Source organism: Oryzias latipes, chromosome 1 (assembly GCF_002234675.1).
Source record: "Oryzias latipes chromosome 1, ASM223467v1".
NCBI lineage: Eukaryota > Metazoa > Chordata > Actinopteri > Beloniformes > Adrianichthyidae > Oryzias > Oryzias latipes.
This window is the reverse complement of record NC_019859.2, coordinates 6,726,688-6,748,563: the sequence shown is the minus strand read 5'-3', so window position 1 is coordinate 6,748,563 and position 21,876 is coordinate 6,726,688. Positions and strand designations below refer to the sequence as shown.

The 21,876-nt window shown below is 41.8% G+C and overlaps 1 protein-coding gene and 2 non-coding genes across 4 annotated transcripts in view; all 3 read left to right on the top strand.

The window, feature by feature from the left end:
• LOC101163297 (E3 ubiquitin-protein ligase DTX1) overlaps nt 1–17,440 on the top strand; it is a 40,070-nt gene extending 22,630 nt beyond the window's left edge. For both annotated transcript variants that reach the window (XM_011488166.3, XM_011488109.3), the window contains exons 5-12: nt 13,329–13,390; nt 13,475–13,636; nt 13,708–13,769; nt 13,853–14,019; nt 14,975–15,128; nt 15,208–15,297; nt 15,379–15,477; nt 15,555–17,440. In XM_011488166.3, the coding sequence (XP_011486468.1) occupies nt 13,329–13,390; nt 13,475–13,636; nt 13,708–13,769; nt 13,853–14,019; nt 14,975–15,128; nt 15,208–15,297; nt 15,379–15,477; nt 15,555–15,686 (928 nt within the window). In that variant the 3' untranslated portion in view covers nt 15,687–17,440. The remainder of the gene's footprint in view (nt 1–13,328; nt 13,391–13,474; nt 13,637–13,707; nt 13,770–13,852; nt 14,020–14,974; nt 15,129–15,207; nt 15,298–15,378; nt 15,478–15,554) is intronic.
• Nucleotides 11,921–12,011, top strand: trnay-gua. The gene is given in 2 exon segments: nt 11,921–11,957; nt 11,976–12,011. It is a non-coding gene; the product is annotated as a tRNA-Tyr (tRNA).
• A 3,033-nt stretch (nt 17,441–20,473) lies between the features above and the next one.
• Nucleotides 20,474–20,561, top strand: trnay-gua. The gene is given in 2 exon segments: nt 20,474–20,510; nt 20,526–20,561. It is a non-coding gene; the product is annotated as a tRNA-Tyr (tRNA).
• Nucleotides 20,562–21,876: the final 1,315 nt, after the last annotated feature.

Sequence of the window (21,876 nt, the reverse complement as noted above, 5' to 3'; positions counted from 1 at the left end):
TGGTTTTAATACACAAAGAATAAACAAGCAGACAATGTTTTATTAGGAACTCATTTGCTTGATTTCCTGTAAAACGTGTCTCTTCGCTGCTCAGGTTTTTATTTCTCCTACAAGAATTGTCAACTTTTGGTCAACTCTAAAATATATTCTTCAAGAAAATAAAAGAATCTGTGATGGTCTGAGAGGTTGTTTGGTTCTCTCTTTATTCCTGTGAGTGCAATTCTAGATCTGTTTGGAACTTTTCATCTCATTTAACCCATGACAATTCCAGCAAATTTAAGTGCTTTGGTTTGAATCTTGTGCTAAAGCTTGACCAATAAAAATGAAAAGTCAAAGACAAAGGTTGCAGACGCCTCAAAGCTCCTAAAGAATCAGAAAAAAATGTAGAAACCGTAAGGCAGGACTCAAATGGTTTGTAAAAGCGATCCCTGCTAGCTCTGCAGAGAAAGTGGGTGTTTGTGTTAGCCTGGGGGCGGAGCTGACTCTTCCTGAAAGGGGCTGTTCCTTACTTTGTGATGTCACAATGTGAGGACAGCCTCGTGGATTGGGAGGGGTTGGTGCTCAGAGCGCAGGGTGTTTGAGGAACACTGAGAAATGCGTAAATGGATCAAAATACCGTTCTTTGTGAGGAATTAACATAATAACATACTTAAAAGCTCAAAAACTTTTTTTTAGCTTTGAGGGTGTTTTTTTTAGAATGATGTAGGCCCTTTAATCTCTCAATGTAATACCACAATATGAATTAAAACGCAAAAAATATTTTATTCTACAAGAACTGTACTGGAAATATTGACTTATGCATTTAGCTTAAAATACACACTTTTCATGCTTTCACAAGCCATTTTTTCCAGTTATTGGTGGATGGTAAACCAATAAAGGTCTTTTGTCCCAATCAGAATATGATCCTTGAGTTATTTTTTTGGACAATTCTATCCCAACTCTGATCAGCAAACAGCTGACAAATGTGGGTCTGTGAAATATTTTTATATTGCAGTGTAGTTGGTACTTTTGGTCAAAAATAACATGCTGATAAAGAACATTTATTTGAATGTAGGGTAAAGTGCAGCAAAGTTGCTCTCAGTGTGATAGTCATCAGCTTCCTGCCACAGTTTCATAAAATATCTGAAGTACTGCAGAAAAGCTGATGGCTTCCTTTTTCAAAAGAGTCAAGTAATTTCTGGAAAGCTGGCGGTTGTGACAGATTTATTTTTCTAACAACAGAGAGTGTCCTCTTTCAAGCTCTTCATGCATGCAGACCATTCCAACTCCAGTTTCCAACGAAAATCCGAGTTTGCTCGTTTTGAGGTACAGAATTTTCTGAAGGCCCATGCCTCCCCCTCCACCTCCCTGGCTCTTCTCCCCTCTCCCGTTTTGACGCGTCTCGGCAGTCGGGGCCCCTCGGAGCCCCATTGTTGGTCTCCACAGTAACCTTTGTTGGCTCCCTGAAGCCTGGACGACATTAGCAGCACAATGCTGAACTACTTTTTCACTCCCTCGTCCCCCTTCTTTTCCCCTTAAAATCATTTCTGTCATCTTTTTCTCATATTAATGTCTTCTGCAGAGATTTTTCTTGATGTTTTCATCCAATTCCTTCTTGTTTCTAAGTCTCCCTCAGCAAATCTATAGTGTTTTTACCACTTTGGTGTTGAACACTAAAAACTGTAATTCTGTTCCAGTTAACGTCCTCGCTCACCACCACCCCCAATCCTGTTCTCTTAAGGAGGGGGCAGGGCTTAATATATATTTATTTATGTATGGTCGTTTTGAGGAAACGACCTCCAGCTCAGACAGCATTCGAGACGAGAGCTGCGGGACGGGCTGGGGGGGCTGGTGAAAGACAAAGAGACAAGTCAGCAAACTGTCAAAGATTGATCACACCGTGGTGCAAGAAACCAGGCCAACACACACACACACACACACACACCAGCTGTGAAGGCATCCCACAAACACTCACTGCCCTCTTCCCCTCACAGTAGAAGTAAATATTGGCAAACCGAACGGGACGTGCAGGGAAGAATGTGTACTCTTCCTCCGTTCAGTGAGGGGATTATAGGAAAGAGACAAAGGCAGTGAAAGAAGGTGAGGGGGGGGGGGGGTCACACACAGCAATCTGAGGAAAAGTAAATGAAGCTGGGGGGCGAAAAGAGGCCTGACTTCACGAGAAACAGAGGAAAATAACTCCAGTTGTGTTTGGCAACAGGTTGCAGTTAGAGTCAGGCCTATAGGGGGGGCTCCAGCCACCAGCAGAGGCATAGCGGGTTTACGGAAACACTCCCACAAACCTCAAACAAAACTGAAGTCATATAATATGAGACAGATGACAAAATGACAGAAGAATTGAAAGAAAAGAGCAGGCTCCGGCTTTGGCAGCATCCTCCACAGTTTCCACAGCAGCTGTTTTCACTGAGGCTCTGCTTTGGCTTCAATCATAAAACAGATGTTTTCATGCTTTATGCTGATTATCTGATGGCTTCTCGTTTGGTCCACACTTTAGGTTTCTCGTGAGAAAAAAAAGATAGTTCAAGGCCATATTTCCTCTGCCGTATGGGTTAGTAAACTTCAACCGTCTCTGTATCCCAATATAGGAGGGGAAATGAGCAATTTGCATCTTTTGAAGGTTTTCAAAGAATCGTGATGGAAAACCATTTAAATTGACACTCTGACATGATTTCTAGAAATGTCACGACTTTTTGTTGTAACACTTATTGGTGGCAGAGTAGCAAGTTTGTGGTTGATTTTCTCATCACGTCTGAAAAAACTATTTGACATTTGACAGAGCTATATGCTCCATGCACCACTGCCACCACCATGTAATGCCATTACATGGTCAGACAGTCAGTCACACCCGTAACGTCTGACTGACTGTCATGGCTGCTGCCACGCTCAACCGTTCAGTACACAGTCCAGGTTTCGAAGTTAACAGCAATATGCTTCTGAAAGCGAATAAAAAAATCGCTAACCTGTTAGAAGACATCCGCCGACTCTCCGAGGAATTGCGACAGAAGGATTCCTTGTTGCAGAACTACATGGATCTAGCGGGTAGTCAATCACAGCGGCTAGCCACGCTAAACCAAACCCTCCAGGACACACTGCCTTGGAATCCCGAGAAACCGGCGTCCTGCTCAACACCAAATGCGGGGTCAACATGGTCGGAGGTCGTCGTACGTGGCTATCAAAAAGGTCCAAGCCGTTCCCTCTCGACTCAAGCTCCTGGATTAAACCTTGTCAATCGTTTTGCTGCGCTGGCGGATGACAACCAGGCTGGGGAATCCCCACAGCGTCCTCCCCTGAATCCGAAGTTGTCAGCTGTGACGCATGAGGCCGAGCCCTCGGCAACCCCACAAAACATGGATCCGAATTCCTCGGCGTCTGTGATCCCCCGTCGGCCAGGAGTGGAGAGGCAAATCAAGATGGATACGGAAATCAACATCTCCAGAAAGTCTCCCGTAATTTCCCATCGCAGCTCCACCTCTTCTTCACGGCGGAGGATCCTCATGAAAAACGCCGTACTACGCCGTCGCCCCGGGGGGCTTCCATCCCTGGATTCACAGAGGAGCATCTCCCCGACGGAGCAGAAACACAAGAAGGAAGCATCTCCTGTCCAGCCAGGTGGTGTGGACTCAGCAAACTCTGAGCCCCACATGCCTCCACCTCGCCCCCTATTTGCTCCCACTACCCTGATAGTGGGTGACAGCATCATAAGACATGTCCGATTTTTCAACGCTGTCACTCGCTGTTTTCCTGGATCTACAGTTCGGGACATTTTGGAAAGACTACCGGGGATACTAAAATCACTTCCAACAACTGTTTTTCGTTTGATAGTGCATGTGGGCTGTAATGACACCTCCCGCCGGGAATCTGAAAAAACCAAAGCGGATTTCATGGACCTGATTAATTTTTTGAAAAACTGTGGAAAGACAGTTCTCATCAGCGGTCCTCTGCCAGGATTATCCCGGAGCACGGAACGCTTCAGCCGTTTACTAGGTATGAACACCTGGCTACAAGCTGCTTGCCTGACACAAAAGTGCTGTTTTATTGACAATTTTAATCTTTTCTGGAACCGCACTTCTTTTTATTGTCTGGATGGAACTCACCCAAACAGGATGGGTAGTTCGATTTTATCAGCAAATATCAGATATGCCGTTCAGACAATACCACGTGACTGACTGTTCTCACAACAAAGCGCTCCCCCAGCTTCTTCTCCTGCTACTAAGGAGCCGCACGGCTGTCTCACCAGCTCCCCCTGTTGCCCAATTACCTCACAGAATCCCAACTGTTGCGCATTTATTTCCCAAAGAAAATCCCCTTTGTTAGTATACAATTGTTCAGCACAATCTAAACCCATTTGTAATATAACTGTCTTATATAATAAGAGGATTCATCCACTCAATTCATCTTACAACCAGCTAAAGAACCATTATCCTCTTAAATATAGGAGGTCTAGAAATCCTCATAACATGATCACTATAAATCCTTCGTCAAACCCTGCGTCATATCTGACAAACTTTGGACTTCTGAACATTAGATCCCTGGCTAACAAATCGTTTACTTGCCAGGACTTCATTACTAGCAATAAATTAGATTTTCTAATGCTAACAGAATCCTGGCTTAGGGATGGAGACTGTGTTCCCCTAATAGAATCCTCCCCGCCCAATTTCTCCTTCTTTACCAAACCCAGACCCTCAGGGAGGGGTGGGGGACTTGCCATTCTATACAACAATAATTTTAACTGCACTTCAGCCACTTTTGGTGATTTTAAATCTTTTGAGTCTTTATATTTTTATATAACTGGTTTGAGTAAAGTTTTATGTATTCTTATTTATAGGCCCCCCAAATCAACCTCTGGTTTTATTGAGGAGTTTGCTGAACTTCTCTCCCTGGTAATGCCAACACATGATAAAGTTATTATTGCTGGAGATTTTAACATCCATGTGTGCTGCCCAGATAATCTACTAGCAAGGGAATTTTTAAACATCATTGATTCTTTTAACCTGGATCGAGCTATCACTGGATCAACCCATATCAAAGGTCATACACTAGACATTATTTTAACATGTGGGATCTCAGTCCCCAATGTGTCATGTATGGATTTTATCATGTCTGACCATAAGTGCATTTTATTTTCTCCAGAACTAAATGGTAATCCTCCTGAGTCTAAGGCTAATTTCATGTACTCACGTGTCTTCAACTCATCTACTGCAGCAAATTTTGGAAATATTTTCTCGGCCCCTTTGGTTTTAAATTCTGATGCAAACAGTATTTTATCAAATTTTAACTCAGCAACTGCACGCATCCTGGACCAAATTGCCCCTTTCAGGTTGAGAAAAGTCCAAAATAAAAATATGCCTTGGATGACTGACAGTATTCGCAACTCGAAAAGAATTTGTCGCAGAGCTGAGCGCAAGTGGAAAGCTTCTAAATCATCTGTGGACTTAGAAACCCTGAAAAACCACATGAATAATTTTAACCGTCAAATGAAAAAGGCAAGATCAGACTACTTCTCACAATTAATTAATACCAATAGAAATAATCCCAGGGTACTTTTTAAGGTCATTAATCAGCTAAGTGAAGCCCCCACATACTAGCAATTTACCGACTTCCCCAGTAATCTGTGAGCAATTTGCAAATCATTTTATTAACAAAATTTCTAACATTAGGTCTCAGATATCCATTACCAAATCTTTGTCACCTCCTTTTCTGCCAACTCCACCTGCAAGACCCACAGTGATCTTTGAAGACTTTCAGGCAATCTCCCCCAACACTCTTTCTGAGATTGTTTATAAAATGAAACCATGCCATTGCTCTCTGGACATTATGCCAGTTAGATTTTTTAAAGAAATATATGGATCTGTTAGCTCCCACATACTGTTCTTAATGAACACATCTCTTTCAACTGGCACAGTCCCAGATGATTTTAAGGCTGCTATGATTCAGCCACTATTGAAAAAACCCTCCCTGGACCCAAGTTGCTTTGAGCATTACAGACCAATTTCAAAACTACCTTTTTTGGCTAAGATCCTGGAAAAGCTAGTAGCTGAGCAGGTAATTTCCTTTTTAAATAAAAATAAATTATTTGAGACCCTTCAATCTGGGTTTAAGGCCAACCACAGCACAGAGACTGCCTTGCTGAGAGTAATGAATGACCTTTTAATGGCTGCAGACTCAGGAAAAATATCGATTTTAGTTCTTTTAGATCTCAGTGCAGCATTCGATACAGTGGACCACTCCATTTTATTACAACGTTTAAAATCTTGGGTTGGGTTTTCTGGCACAGTTTTTAACTGGTTTTATTCTTATTTATCGGACAGGTTTTTTAATGTTTTCATCGGCAATTCTTGCTCATCCAAGGTGAAAATGACATGTGGCGTTCCCCAGGGTTCGGTACTGGGACCTCTGCTATTTTCAATTTACATGTTACCACTGGGGGAGATAATACGCCAACATAACCTTAATTTTCATTTTTATGCCGATGATACGCAACTGTACTTATCTTTTAAACCTGGTGACCTTGGTCTTTTAAATAATCTCAATAGCTGCATTGCTGATATTAAAACCTGGATGGCCCAAAATTTTCTGCAGTTGAACATGGACAAAACTGATGTGATTATTTTTGGTTCAGTTGAGGCCCGACATGGTGTGGCTTCGAAATTGGAGTCTCTATCGAACAATGTCTCTTCAAGCTGCAGAAATCTGGGGGTGATTTTTGATACTGATCTTAATCTGGAGACACATGTTAAATCAGTGGTCAAATCTTGTTTCTGGCAACTACATAGGTTATACAGGATAACCCCCTTCCTATCAAAAAAAAGTCTTGAGATGGTGATTCATGCTTTCATTTTTTCCCGCTTGGACTATTGTAACGCACTCTACACATGCCTTTCACAGCAGAGTGTGTATCAACTCCAGTTAGTCCAAAATGCTGCCGCCAGACTCATAACTGGAACCAGAATGAGAGACCACATCACTCCAGTTTTAGCGTCTTTGCACTGGCTCCCAGTCCGTTTTAGAATAGATTTTAAGATTTTATTGATTGCTTTTAAAGCACTCTGTGGTCTGGCCCCTAAATATATAGCCGATCTCCTCACTCCTTATGTACCTGGTCGCAATCTTAGATCTTTGGCAAAAGGCCTTTTAACAATCCCACAATCTAGATTGAAGACCAGGGGAGATAGGGCCTTTGCTGTAAGAGCCCCAACACTCTGGAACAGTCTCCCTGAAGAGATCAGGCTCGCTGGGTCCCTACCAGTATTTAAATCCCTTTTAAAAACTTACCTCTTCAGGTGTGCTTTTAATGATTTTATTGGTTCTTAAATCTAAACATTGTATTTTATTGATTTTATTGATTTTATCGATTTCATTGTTTTCTTGATTTTATTGATTTTACTGATTTATCTATTTTATTGATTCTAACCACTATCACCATCTCATATGTGTGCTGGTTTTATTTCTCCATACTGGAAACTGTTTTTAACACTGATTTTGTCTCATATTAACTGTACAGCACTTTGTAATCTGGATTTCGAAAAGTGCTATATAAATAAAGTTTATTATTATTATTATTATTATTTATCAATTTTACCAAAAAAAAAAACACACTGACCATTTATTTGAAAACTTATGAAGTTTTTTTACACTTTAAAGTATCTTTGTTGCTCATATCCTTAAACTATTGGGCAACACCCACTCTGCCTTCAAAGGTCAGGTAGAGGCTTTATCACATTATAGCTGACCACGCCTTGTTTGTTTAATCAAACCACCCATACGTTTTTGTTCTAGGAGAAAGCCACGCCCACTGTCTTTGTTGCACCATAAAAACATGTGCATGGGAGAGTACAAAATTTGCACCAAAATGCTTGACAAATTACTTTCTTTTTTTTCATAAAGCCCTGAGATGTGGGCAGTGGATATGGCAAATGGGATTGGTGGGTGTTTAGAGGGGAGATACATTTTTTGAGAGTTTTTGTGTCAAAGTACCAGTAGCAGCAATAAGTTATCAACCAAATGACTAAAAATGCTTCGTTTTATTTGTCATTCTTTATTTCCTTATTCTACCTTTAGCATCTATTTACTGCTGTTGCGACCGCTTATGGCCTTCAAAGGTTCGGACGGTTTAAGGACACCGAAGATCTAATGTGCAGTGGGAAAATGAATAAATCACAAAAGAGTCTGCACGAAAGTTCCAACCTTTGCAAAGGGGAGAGATGCATCTGACACCACCAGGCAAAAGCTCTGCTGCCCTCTGCTCTGTTCTCCCAAAGCAGACAGCTTTTTAAATTATCCAACTGAGCAACATGCAAACATGCAAAATACGTCATTAGATAGAGTCTGTATCTGTTCGTGCAAGCAAGCGGATATTTCCACACCAGTCAAGGACGATCACGTCCACAAGTCTAGTCCGCGATCCACAGGTGTCTCTGTTCCATAAACAGCTCAGCACAGACAAGAAAACATAGTGGGAAGCACAGACAGCCCTGCCGCTGACCCCAGCACGTCTCATCTGGTGATGCACGCAGGTTTTTCACTGTTCACTTTGCAGCAAGCAAGCACAGTTCACAATACGATGTTCATGCATATATATGGAATCAAGTAAATTCATAATAAAAGACCGTTAAAGCATAATGGAATGAATCCCTTATCACCTCCACAATATGACTGGTAATACTTTGATGACAGTTGTTGCAGATAGCATTAAACCATATTTTCCCATATTTTTATTATCATTGATTTTGTAAATTAATCCTCAGAACTCTCGTGACAGGATCTAAGCTAGAGCTAAATTTGGACCAAATTTATGAAAGAACTTCAAGCCACTTGAACATTGTCCTAAAGTGAAACAAGACCACAGAGAAACCGTTTGTAAGGACACCAAGGTCACAAAATACAGTAGAAATTCTTTAACACCCCTTATCAACTGAGTATAGTAGTCTAGGCTGGGTACCTTTCTACCATTTGGTTAAAACGGGTTGGCTAGTTTTTTAAAAACACAATTGTCGGCCGAATTCCTTGGATCATATCGTAATGTATCAAGTGCTGCACCGGAGAGCCAATGAATGGACTTATACCTCAACCAAAGTACCTAATACCCGCTTAGATAATGAACTCTAAAGAATGACGGTCTAAAGTGAAATATTGGGCCATCTGTCATTGTTTTGTTACATAAAGAGGCTTGTAGTACTGCAGGGTATCTGGAACAAAATAAACGATTCAATTTTCCGCGCGTTTCTATGATCTGCACATTAATGGGGCACCTGGACAGTGTGTTAAGAGGAGCTTCATGAAGCTTATCCCAGATCAGACGTGACTCACCACTCCTATCTTTACCATACTCTGTAAAGCCCTCCATGCTGACAGCAAGTTTGTTTGTGTGCCAGATTGCTGCTGTCGTCATTCATTGACTTGATCCCAATCTATTAAAGGTGTTTCCCAATCGTCATCGGCGGGCTGGCCGCTCCTGTGCTTCCATACGACAGCAGAGCACTCCAATTACAGAGAGAACAATCTGTGAAAAGCCGTTAAAAAGCAGCTGGATTCAAACTGGAAAAACCTGCTCTAATACTTTTCACTTGACTGTTGGTCGTCCAAAGTTGAACGTAATAATGCAGAGTAAAAAGGCTGTCACTGCTTTTCTTACAATGTCTGCTGTTTGTGATGACTGGAAAAACAATGCTGGCCTCTATTAAGAGAATGGCCAGAAAATGGGGCCAGATAACTGCACATTATTGGTGGAATGTGAGCGGGGGACGCTGCGTTAATATCAAATGGTTTGCTGTTTAAATAAAAACTTTGGATTCATGGTGGGGTGTAGAACTAGGTTTCTGTTTAAAAGCAAAGCCAAATATTTTAAATTTCAGAAAAAATGAGGCGACCTTTAGAAAATATTTAATAAAGGCGTTGTCACCAGGGGCCACATTTACACCATAAGATGCATGAGAATGTTTAAAAACAGCTGAGAAATAATTTTCTAGCAAGTTGTGTATTTATCAGAAATAAAACGACCTCAACCTTATTTTTGAACATAATTAGTCAAATTTGTATAAATCAAGAAAGAAATCTAGTTATTAGTTTTTAGACACAATTAGCGATGTTAAAGTGTTAAAGTTTGAAAACAAATTCATCCTGGAGCCTGGTCAGGTTACCAAGTGATTTTTGTAAACTTCTTCCCCCTTTATGGTTTGATTTTATTATTTTTTTTTAATCAAAAACAAATGTACTGTGATGAGTATTTTCTCTGTCTATTTTCCTATTTTGACCTGTAGATCACATGACCACTGGGTTTGTTTATCTCTTACGTTTATGGTCACAGCACTGGTCCATTTTTTTTTCCACCACTCATAGTTGGCAGCATTGAAAGGAAAGTAATGAGATGATCTGAGCATGTTGTCTGAATACCACCGAGGACAAACGAGGTTTGTCTAACACCACTGAATAGCTGTTTTGTGATTTTTATCTCAGTGAGCCACGGCTCACACATTGTGTCATGAGATATCTGATGATTTTGTCCCAGTTGACTGAGAAAAGATCAGATTTTACCAGTAGAAGTGTGTTCAGATGCAGGCCTGGCTGGCAGGTAACTGGACTTTCCAGGAATTTGTTCATGACTTTACCGATATTCTATGCAAAACTGGTCATCTTCACTAACTCCATAATGGCTGTTTCCCTCTTGGGTAATAGTCTGTCATGCTTTGTTTTACCAACAGTGTTCCTATACAAACAAGCAGTTGGATTGAATTCATTTACACCTTACAACTGTGATTGTCTCCACACAAGTGTATCTTTTAATCCAGGCCAATGTTAAAGGTATTTACAACTGTCACAATCAATCCGTCTGAGTCCAGATAGTTTTAATTAGGAGAATTGAGATAAGTGAGATTGCATTGATGAGTTTTCGGTTGCATTCCTCAAATGGAATTGGGTTTAGCGATCAACACCTACCCACGAATAGATGAATAATACAACAGAGCAAACAGGTTTTTAGCTTTTACATCATTGGTGAATACTTGTGGTCACATGAAAAGTCTAGAGGTAGCACTTTTGTACCGACCTATAACACGAAACATTTTTAAAAACTCCTAAACATAACTGGTTTTGTGTGAGAAACAGGTGTAGAGCTGAAATAGATGACCAAGTCCATTTTGGGCCCTGTTTGTGTTCTGTTAGCTCTTTTTTTTCTTAACTGATTTATTTGCGCCACCTTTTATGTGTCTTACGTTTATTTTAATCTCAAAACAGAATTTTTAAAAAATCTTGGTAGTTGCAGTAGCTTTTAAAGACCATGTCGGCCTTTAAATAAGATATTTCTTGGTTTTTTGTTTGACTGCTCAGAATGATTAAAAAAAATGTGAATCAATTGACAAAAGTTGCTTCACAGCTGCACTAATAGTCTTAATAGAAGTGTTTTTTTAGTATTTTTCTGCTGTAGAGGCTAGTTTTGTCTTCGACGGCAGGTTTAACAGGAATAACTTTAAATTAACTCAAAAAGGGGATATTTCATCAAGATTTTTCATCAAGCATAAAGATGTATTTTGTTTCTCCCTGAAACTCCCCTAAAACCATAATACTTCAGTGTCGAGAGAGAACAAGAAACTATCGTGAGCCGTCAGCTCCCCCTGTTGGTCAGATCATGCACTGCTCTGGTTAGGTTCGTCGTGAAAAGGCTGTCTGTCTGTGGTAGATTTGCAAGGCGGAGCAGCTCAGTTGGTTTGTTTTAACATTGATTTGGGTTAAAGGTCAGCCAGGAAAGGGCTTCCTGATCTCTTCAGTGTTTGCGTTTGCTCGCGAACTCCCTTCTCACTGGCTCTTTTCTTGTCCGACACCCAGCTGTGAATCACTGTGTCACCAGTTCAATGACGGCAAGCACAGACAGGTTCCACATATCCCGGTCTCACTCCTTTAGACTGGCAGGTGGTGCTCTACTGCCGGGCCTTCGATAGCTCAGTTGGTAGAGCGGAGGACTGTAGAGGTGGCTTTGTGCTGACATCCTTAGGTCGCTGGTTCGAATCCGGCTCGAAGGACTTCCTTTTAGCATAAAAACACAGACACAGTTTATGCTGTACGTAGACAGCCTGCTCCTTTCACATCTAGGATTACAGGTTAAGGGGGATGAAGATGAAGTCTGATAGAGATTCTGCTTTTAATCAGAATATGAGGAGATAAAAATGTTTTGACTGAAAAACATTTTATTTAACTTTCCGTCTTTCTGACTGAAACAAAATCAGTTTATTTATACTCTAATAGTAATGAGGAGAAATGTTACTATTCGATTTACAAAGTGAAAAGGTCTGAACTCTTAAAGACCTGCTCCGATCATCTTCTGATCTGTTGTGAAAGTGTTCCCGGTAGCCTTTTGAATATAGTTGAGCTAAAATCAACAGAAAAGTTTTGTTTTCTTGCATATGGTTTCTGCAAAGTGGCAGTAGTTCTTTAGAAACTGCTGAAGAGGTGTGGGCGGGACTATGGGTGTACAGTAGCCCCGCCTCTATCCTCTTCCTGTTGCTGAGATCACTCTTTGCTCCTGTCCTTTTCACTAGCTTACTGCCCCTCACACCCCCAGCCTAACATTACTAATGCAACAAAAATAGCGAGCAATATTGGAGCTTTCCAGCCGAACAGTTTGATCCAGTTTCCAGCTCAAACGAGAACAACTAAGACGCACACGGAGCGATTTGTCTGCAAGTGGATACGTCAAAATGGAGCGGCGCAGGGAGCGTTCCGCCCGCCAAAGTAGCTTCGTAGCAGAATGACTTTTCCCAGTCCTTTTTGAATCGAGAAATAATCAAAAATGCAATTTTAAGCTTAAGTTTGTAAAGTTTGTAGCTATTTGTTTTTGTAAAAAAGAACGGAATATATTTGTTAATGTGGAACAAATAGATTTAATAGATTTTTTTTCACTCTAAATTTGTAAAACCAGAGAACTACAGTGCTGTATTGAAAAGGAAGTTGCTCGTGGTTTGTATGTGCGTTACGTGAGTTTCTTCACATAGAAACGAGGATGAGGATGATGCAGGGCTTTGTGACGCAGCAGGTAATCCTCAGAAAGCAGCTGTGTGACGTCTGTGACTCTGAGCTCAGTAAGCAGATGGAAACTCCCCGGATTAGCCCTCAGAAACACACAGGTCGTCTAATCCTCACTCCTGCTGCTCATTAGCTCCTAAACGAAGCAGGTGAAGAGGAGACTTTTCACTCAGAATAACACAGAGTTTCTTTTGGGTTTGCGTGAATATTTGCCCTTTTGAAATGACAGTCATCCGTTTCTCTCAGTGAGTATTTGTCTTTGAGACGTCTTTAGACGAGGAAAGTTCTAGATTGAGTGTTTTTGTTTTCTGCTGCAGCGTGCCCACCGTCCCGGTGAAAAACCTGAATGGATCCAGCCCCGTCCACCCCGCTCTGGCAGGTGAGAGCTCCCCCTCTGTGTCCCTTTTTATAGGGGAACAAAAAGAAAAAACTTTTGCTAAATCCGACTCCTTTTTTACGTCAGGGATCACGGGAATCCTGATGAGCGCCGCCGCCTTGCCCGTGTGTCTGACCCGGCCCCCGAAGCTGGTGCTGCACCCCCCACCTGTCAGCAAAAGCGACATCAAGCCGGTGCCGGGCTTTAACCATTGCTGCAGGAAGACGACCAAGAAGCAAACCCGCAAAGGTGAGTAGAGAAAGAGCCGTGCAGACGTCCTCCTCAGATCTCCACCAGGGCTCACTCCACTCTGTGTTTAGGAAAAACCCCAGAGGAGGTGGTGAAGAAGTACCTGCAGAAGGTGAAGAGTCCCCCCGAAGAGGTACGGCCTTCATCGGCGCTTCCTCAAAAACACGCTACAAAAACAGAAGCGGTTTTCACAACTTTTTATGTTTTTCCCTCCAGGACTGTACCATCTGCATGGAGCCCCTGGGGGGAGCTTCAGGATATAAAGGTCCGGGCGTGACTCCTGTTTCCAGGGCGGAGTCAGTGGGGCGTCTGGCACAATGTGGACACCAGTATCACTTCCAGTGCCTGGTGGCGATGTACAACAACGGCAACAAGGACGGCAGGTTGGTGGAAACGACCTCTGTGTTCCTCTACAGCCCTCGTCATCAAAACCCCAGAATGGGTTTAGATCCACAGATACCCAATCACACCGTCACAGTCTGCTGGGAAAGATAGATGAACTATGTTTCTTATCGTGCTAGGATGTCTTTCTTTGAAGGTCTCTTTTTCCTCGATTCTGCATTTTTTACAAATCAACATCTGAGTAAACACAGATACTAGGATTTCTTTTTTTTTGCTTTAAACGCAGTGAGCTACAACATTTTAGGATCCTTTAAGTACTTTTTAGAGCTTTTGCAACGCTTTGCTGCAAAGATTGACTATTTTCGGGATAGGGTCTTAGTCCGCTTGGTTGTGGGGTCCCTCAGGGCTCCATCGCTTTCTGAGAAAACGTAACATTTGAGAGGCTCCAGCAGCCCAGCTTCGTTCCGAAAAATTCTGGATAAAGTACCAAATAAAGTAGAATTTGATGCTTTTGTCTTGTGGGTATGTTTAAAATATATATTTTTAACATTTTACCTCCCTTGTGCTTCAGTTTGTCTCTGTGTTTTCTTTTTAATCTGCAGATTGTTTAGAACTTTTAAGTGCGTCACCACCGAAGTCGATAGGCCCATAGAGTTAGGAACAGGTGAAGAGCGTGACGTCGAACGCCCAAACATGCTGACGTCAGTCAGGCTGAGGGACCCCCCCCCCCATCAAATGTTACAGAAAAGTTTCATTATTTGACTCTTTTAATTTAAAATAAATGCTGATTAAATCAAAAGCAAAGCAATCAAAGTAATTCTTTATTTCCTCAACAGTTTTGTGACAAACTCGCAGAAGTGTTTTTGGTCCAGAACCCCAAGTTGCTTTTTCTTTGTAACAGAGCTTGATGTCTCAGGTCTGCGGTGATGCAGGGTTGTGCTTTTAGATTAAAATTGAATCAATCAATCGCCATCTTTTTTGCACACCCCCTCTCAGTCTTCAGTGTCCGACCTGCAAAACCATCTACGGCGTGAAGACGGGAAACCAGCCGGCAGGAAAGATGGAGTACCACGTCATCCCTCACTCTCTGCCGGGACATCCCGACTGCAAAACCATCCGCATCATCTACAATATCCCTCCTGGCATCCAGGTACGCCCCCTGCCCCCCACTGCTTTAATGACGTTCAATGAGAATACGTCCTGATCTGGCGTGACCTTTAACCTCTCAGGGACCAGAGCACCCAAATCCAGGGAAGCCCTTCACTGCCAGAGGCTTCCCACGACACTGCTACCTCCCCGACAGCGAGAAAGGACGCAAGGTAAACGGAGCAGCCTTCGTCGTCAACTCCCCTCCTCCTTAAAGTGCTTTTTCTGACCTAAGCTCCGCCCAAACCTGACAGGTACTGAGGCTGCTGCTGGTGGCGTGGGACCGCAGGCTCATCTTCTCCGTCGGCACGTCAAGCACCACGGGGGAGTCCGATACCGTCATCTGGAACGAGGTAACCGCTCGTTAACCTTTGCGCCACCGGCCCGCTCTGCTTTCACGCAAACCAAAGATCCGTTTCTCCGCCTCAAGGTCCACCATAAGACGGAGTTCGGCTCCAACCTGACGGGACACGGCTTCCCCGACCCCGGACATCTGGACAACGTCCTGGAGGAGCTCCGCGCTCAGGGCATCACAGAGGAAGACGCACAGACGGAGAAGTGACGCTGGATACAAAAAGAAGAGGATGACCTGGATGAAGACTCTCTGCCAGCACTTAGAGAGTTGGGGGGTGAGGGGGAGGAGGGGGGTTACCTTTACATTTTATGGTAGCGCACCCACAAGTGAAAAGTTTGAGAAGCTCGGAAACGGTACTAACACAAGTGAACTCTACGGAGAGGAACAGGATGGATAAACGTTAGCGTAGATCTAAAACTGGGAATACGGTAAAGAGAAGAGGAGAAGGGCAGAGCAATGCTGAAGGACGGATGAAGAAGGAGTAGGGAGGTAGAGTAGGACAGGAGTAGAGTAAAGCTAACTGGTTCAGCACTTTTTCCGGTACTTGAGCTGAAAACAAACTTGAGCACTGATCAAACCACCTGTGGGCTGTGTCGCCCTCGTGTGGCGGAGGTGATGCACTGCAGCTGGAGCTGCAGGAACAAATCAAACATGCGTTTGACCTTCTGTTGTTGTGATCCTCATTTCGCTTCATTCCAGTCTTTACTTCTTACTGTGAGGCCAAAAGATCCAACCCGGAGTCTTAATGTTGTTCCACTGTGGTACGAGTGAGGCCGCAGTACTCTGTGGAGGGCAGGGGCGGGGCTCCAGCAGAAGAGGCAAGGCCCGGTTTGTTGTGTCAGTTGTTAAGTTTGGTGCCTTTTTATGCTTGAAGAATTCTTAGGTCAGTTTAAACGACTTGGCAAACACAACAACACCGTTTTTCAAACATACGTTTGGTGAACCCAGCTAAAATCAGTGATGAACTCCTAAATGGTACAATCCTACCCCCTGCTGTTGTCTGAATTGGTACGTCCTCTGATCTTTTTCTGTGAAACCACAAATTAAAAACTGTAGCCTGTTGTCTATGCAGTTTTTGTGTTTTAGAGGAAAAATTTCAAATTATACGAGTTAAATTTGGATTCAGTGGTGCTCTTGCCTCTAACTGCACCCCCCCCCTGTCTGACCGCTGTCATATAGGTACAATAGTTGCTGACCCCCCCCACCCCCCCATAATGTTTTTATTATATTTTATTAAAAAACTGTAGCGACACCTTTTGCTTTTGAATAGCATTTTTCTTGACACTATTGTAGATCAGTTTTTTTTTCATTTTGTACATTTATGTTTTATTATTCCTTTTTTCATGTGTTTACAAAGACAGCATTATTAAAAACAAGGTCTTTATTTTTATCTGTGTACAGAAGTAAAACTGATCTGCATCTTTTCTTGGGAAAAGGACTTTGATGGTAACGTTTGATTGAATATGACGTGTAACCAGCTAAAAGCAGAAACTTTGTACTCTTACTGTTCTTTATATCAAAGCCTGACCCGACGCCGCTCGGCTCAGACCCTTTTACCGTAAGCTAGAACCACGAGGATGACCAGGATCTGTCATTGAATACGTCTTGTTGTGCATCTTTGCAGATTTTTTTTTTTTTTTTTCTTCCTCTGGCTCAGACGCTGCATCTGAAGATCATTCATTCTCTACAAACTCTCGCTTTATTTTGTACTGGAGTAAAAAAAAAAAAAAACTTACAAAAATTGTAATTATAAACCCTGATTTTGTAGAAGGTGATCTGCTGCAACTTCTGAGCCCTGCAGCAAAGCGCTGCTGTGAGTCGTCACCCGCCGTCTGGGTACCAGCTGCCGTGTAATAAGAAGTGGATGAGCATCCAAACACAAGAAAAAAAATGTAAATATCGCAAAATAATTGCTGGAGTGTGAATGATTAATACAAGAAATAAAGAATGAATGAATCTTATTTGTGTTGTGTCTTTCGTTTAAAAAAAAGCTGACAATGATGTGGGGCAAAAACTAGTCTTGAGAGGGGTTTAATGCAGCAAAAGCAGTCAACAAATGATCAAACTTGATCCCAAAAAAGCAACTAGTTAATGATTAGTCAACAAAAAAACAAGAGGACTGTACAAGGGGTGTAGAAAAGTAGATTTAATTTACTATAAGGTAAACACGACCAAGTGCCTTGCAGTGGACAACACACATGATGGCAGTAATAAGTCCATCATTCCAGTCCAATGTGTGGAAAGTCTTTGAATTTGGCAAAGACATATGGTCAAACAGTGGTAGAAAGTTCGAATAATGTTCCCTTTGGATTATTTGGATATGGAAAAACAACAGTGGGCCAAACTTCAGGAAATTAAAGTGTGAATGGATTTGCCATTAATTCTTATTTACTTGCATATATATATATATATATATATATATATATATATATATATATATATAATTTATACTTGAATTTTTTTGCTAAAGATGTCCCGATTTTAGGTCGGTGAATGGGATCGTAAAGTGAACCAAAATCAACAAGTATCGTCGCCCACAAATTAAGACATGAATCGACTTGTTGTTCAAATTTGCACTTCAGTGGCCTGTTTCAGAAAGGAGGTTCAACCAACTCTGAGGTTGAACTTGAACTCCGAGTTGGTCAATCGGGAGATTAACAACTCTGAGTTTTCTGTTTCAGAGAAGCTGATCCGAGTAAGATCAATCAACTCTGAGTGGACTGATTCGGAGGTGAGCATGAGCACCGCGACTATAAGAAGCCATTATCAATGGAGCGCAGATATCACGAGTCACCATGGCAACCGTGAAAAAAAGAGGTCTGCGTATTTTTCGCCAGCTGAACTTGACGTGCTGCTGCAGAGTTACAGTGAATATGAGCACATATTCCAGAAGAAAAGCAACACTGCTGCATCTGCAAAACAGAGACAGTTAGCGTGGGAAAACATAGCTGCTCAAGTTAATGCCTAAGTTTGCATTTAAATCATTGTCATAAAATATTGACTGTAATAATTTTTTAAATAGCGTACGGTGTGAAATAAAAAATGGGGATATTTAGGAGTACTTTTGAAGTGTTATTCCTGGTGTAATTGCATGAAATGCTGCATAGTGTACAGAACCAATCTGGGGAAAAATGCCTTTAACGTCGGTAATGTTAGAGGACTTTATTGTTAACCTTCCCCTCTTGCAAACGTTGGTCATTTTAATATTAATACATGCAATTGTGTTTTTCAAAGTGAACTTTTGTCTACTGTTGAACCTTTCGCTGCGCGAAGACTTCTCCTTTCTTTTCTCTCGTCTTTCCGACCGACCGTGGTCAGAAGCGCAGGGGAGATTTCCTTCAGGGCCGAAGGGAATTCTCCTTCGGGGTTCACTTCCCGTTCGAAACCCTCAACCTCCAGAGCGGATTAAGAATGACTCCAAAACAGTTATTCTGGGAATGACACCTTCTCTTTATTTAACTAAGTGCTCCGTCCTCCGAACACACAATATATACAACGCACACACCTCTGCTCCGTGCTCACCCCCCCCCCCCCCCATCTGCACCTGCAATCGCCCCTCCCCTTGTCTCTCGTGGCTCGAGCCCCGCTCAGCACACACACACTGCAACACTACCCTTGTATTGATCAAGTGGTATAGGTTTATATGGGATTAAGAAAGTAAGCAGTGCTAGCAAATTGTGTTTCCAAAAAGTAATTGTTACATTAATCTAATTCAATGTCCCTGATTTCATTTTCATGTAGATGCAATCCTGCAGGAATTTAAAGAACATGGAAGCAGCTAAAATTGAAAAAAAAAATCGAGTCTTCTCAAAATCCTCGTAAATATAATTCTCTACAAATTAATGCAGCCTCCTCGTCTATTGGGTCCTCCAAAAAAGGAGCCATTCTTGTCACTTAGACCGTCTCTGTGTGACGGACATTTGGGCAATGAAGGTTAAAGCGAAAAATACCGCTTCGTCTTTAAAAAGGGGAGGGGACCGGCAGAAACTTTGAGTTTGAAGAATAAAACCTGCTCCCGACCAGGTTAGGTTCACAGCATAAGTAACCATGGATACTGACTCCGAGTAAAAGTTACCCCTCTTTCAGAAACGGGTTTGACTTACTCTATTTACTCTGGTTTAACAAACCTCCCATTCTGAAACGGAAAACCCAGGGTTTCCCTGATTTCAGGGTTAATGCACTCAGAGTTTACACTTAACCTCCTTTCTGAAACAGGCCCCAGGGCTATTGTAGAATAGAAGGATCATCATAAGTAAGATAAAAATCTCAAAGGTAGTTTGCCATTTTAGCTCAATTATTAGTGTGTTCCCGTTGTTATGTTATCTTTTAAACAGATTGCAGTTTGTAATTTATTTAACGTTTAGCTGGCTGTAAGTATCGCGTTGAACTTTTGTCGTCCTGTTCGCCATTTGTCCTTTAGCTTTATGCTGTTTGTTATTGTTATTTTAGATGAGCTGACAGTCATCATTCTGCTAAGATGCAAACCGAGCTAAACCTATTTCAACTTCAAGGGCTGATGTTTCTGAGTTCGAGACCCGCTTGGGACACCGGGAAATTTGTTAAATCGAAAAAAATTAATTCAACTTTATGCAGAGAAAATGTCTTAGAGATTAAAATAATAGTTTGTACATAGTAAAAAAAAAAACACACTTTACAAATGAGAGTGTTTATGCCAAATTAGGTTATTTTGTAAATCGGAAGTATTTTTGTGAGCAGATCATCTGTCTGATGTTACTTTTAGAGGACGAGAGTAAACAATTGCTTGGGTTAGTGTGGTGAATATGAACAAATCAGGCTCTCTGACTGCTGCAAAGTTTCCGATTTAAGTTCCGATAGTTTCAGCTTTTTGACTGGTGCAGCAGTTAGAGAAAATAAGGTTTTGGAGAGAATTACGAGATTCGTGAAGTTCTTCGATCGTTTATACGAATGTCCTTTTTGTGTTCCCCTTATGGAGTAAAAGCAAGTTGGCAAATGTGCGAGGTGGTTACTAGGTCCCTTCGATAGCTCAGTTGGTAGAGCGGAGGACTGTAGATGTTATTAACAGAGATCCTTAGGTCGCTGGTTCGAATCCGGCTCGAAGGAGGACACTTTTTTTCTCAATCGAAATTTCATTGCAAACCGACTCCTGATGGGAAAAAGCCGAAAGAGAAACAACAACAACAATTATTATATGTTATCTTATATAGTATTATATGTTATTTTTAAACTCTTCTATAACCTTTGTGCTATCCTAGGCACTTTAATATTGGGAATTGGGTCATCTAGACCCACTAGACAGTGCGCTGAACCTTTCGTCTTCTATGATTTGTGATCTTCACTGGTGTCCACGGATTACATGAAATCTTTCCACCTTTATCCACCTTTGTCATGGTAGGGAGAACACGTCAATGTAAGGGTAGGGTCATCTAAGACAGTGTTTTTCAACCAGTGTGCCGCGGCACACTAGTGTGCCGTGGGTGATGGTCAAGTGTGCCGTGGAAAATTGCTCTCATTAACTGATTTAACAACATTTCCCATCTCCAGGATTTCAGCTCTGTGTTCATCCAAACAGGCCCTGATAAAACACTGAGGAGTTAGGAATATAAAAGATCGTAAAATACTTTTTCTTTGCGTTTATTTTATTTTATTAAAGACATTTTGATAAGAATGACTGTCCGGCGATTCAGCTGCACCTTCGGCTGTATTTTGGAAAAGTCCCGTCCCTTTAACTGTCTCCACCAATCATTCTTGAGGGGCTTAATCACACGTCATCAGTCTGACCAATCAGAAGTGGTTAAAGTCTTCACTTCCTTGTCCCGATTTAGCTCGTAAAGTCGCTCAGTTCCAACAAAAGTACCAGCTAAAGCTCGTCTTTAGCGGTGTAGCTTTCCACAGAATCCGGTATCAGACCGTGGAACAAGTGAACAAAACAATGAAGCTCCGAAAACCGATCTCCGGCCGTTTTATGCACTACATCTCCCATGATGCATTGGGTTGTGAGAGTGACAGGGCACAAGGAGATCTGTCGTTAAACGTCTTGAAACCAACGAACACACATCATACTATTTTTAAATCTTCTAACTTAACTTTTATTGAATCTTTTAGGAAAAAAACAGCTGCAGTTTCCAGCTTTTTCTGCAACAATCATCTCAAAAATGCATGTGAGACTGTGGAGGGACTGTAGATCAATACAGACTATGAGTTTCTCCATCTTTTTTTTAAATTTTTGGATGCTGTTGTGCCGCGGGATTTTTTTTTAAGGTTAAAGTGTGCCGTGGCTCAGAAAAGGTTGAAAAACACTGATCTAAGAGAGCACAAGGGATAAGCTGCATCTGCTTCCCTTTGCTTGGTGAAGGGCTCATTCTCACACAGCTGCACAAAACATCCATTCGTCTATTACCATCTATATTTACAAAAA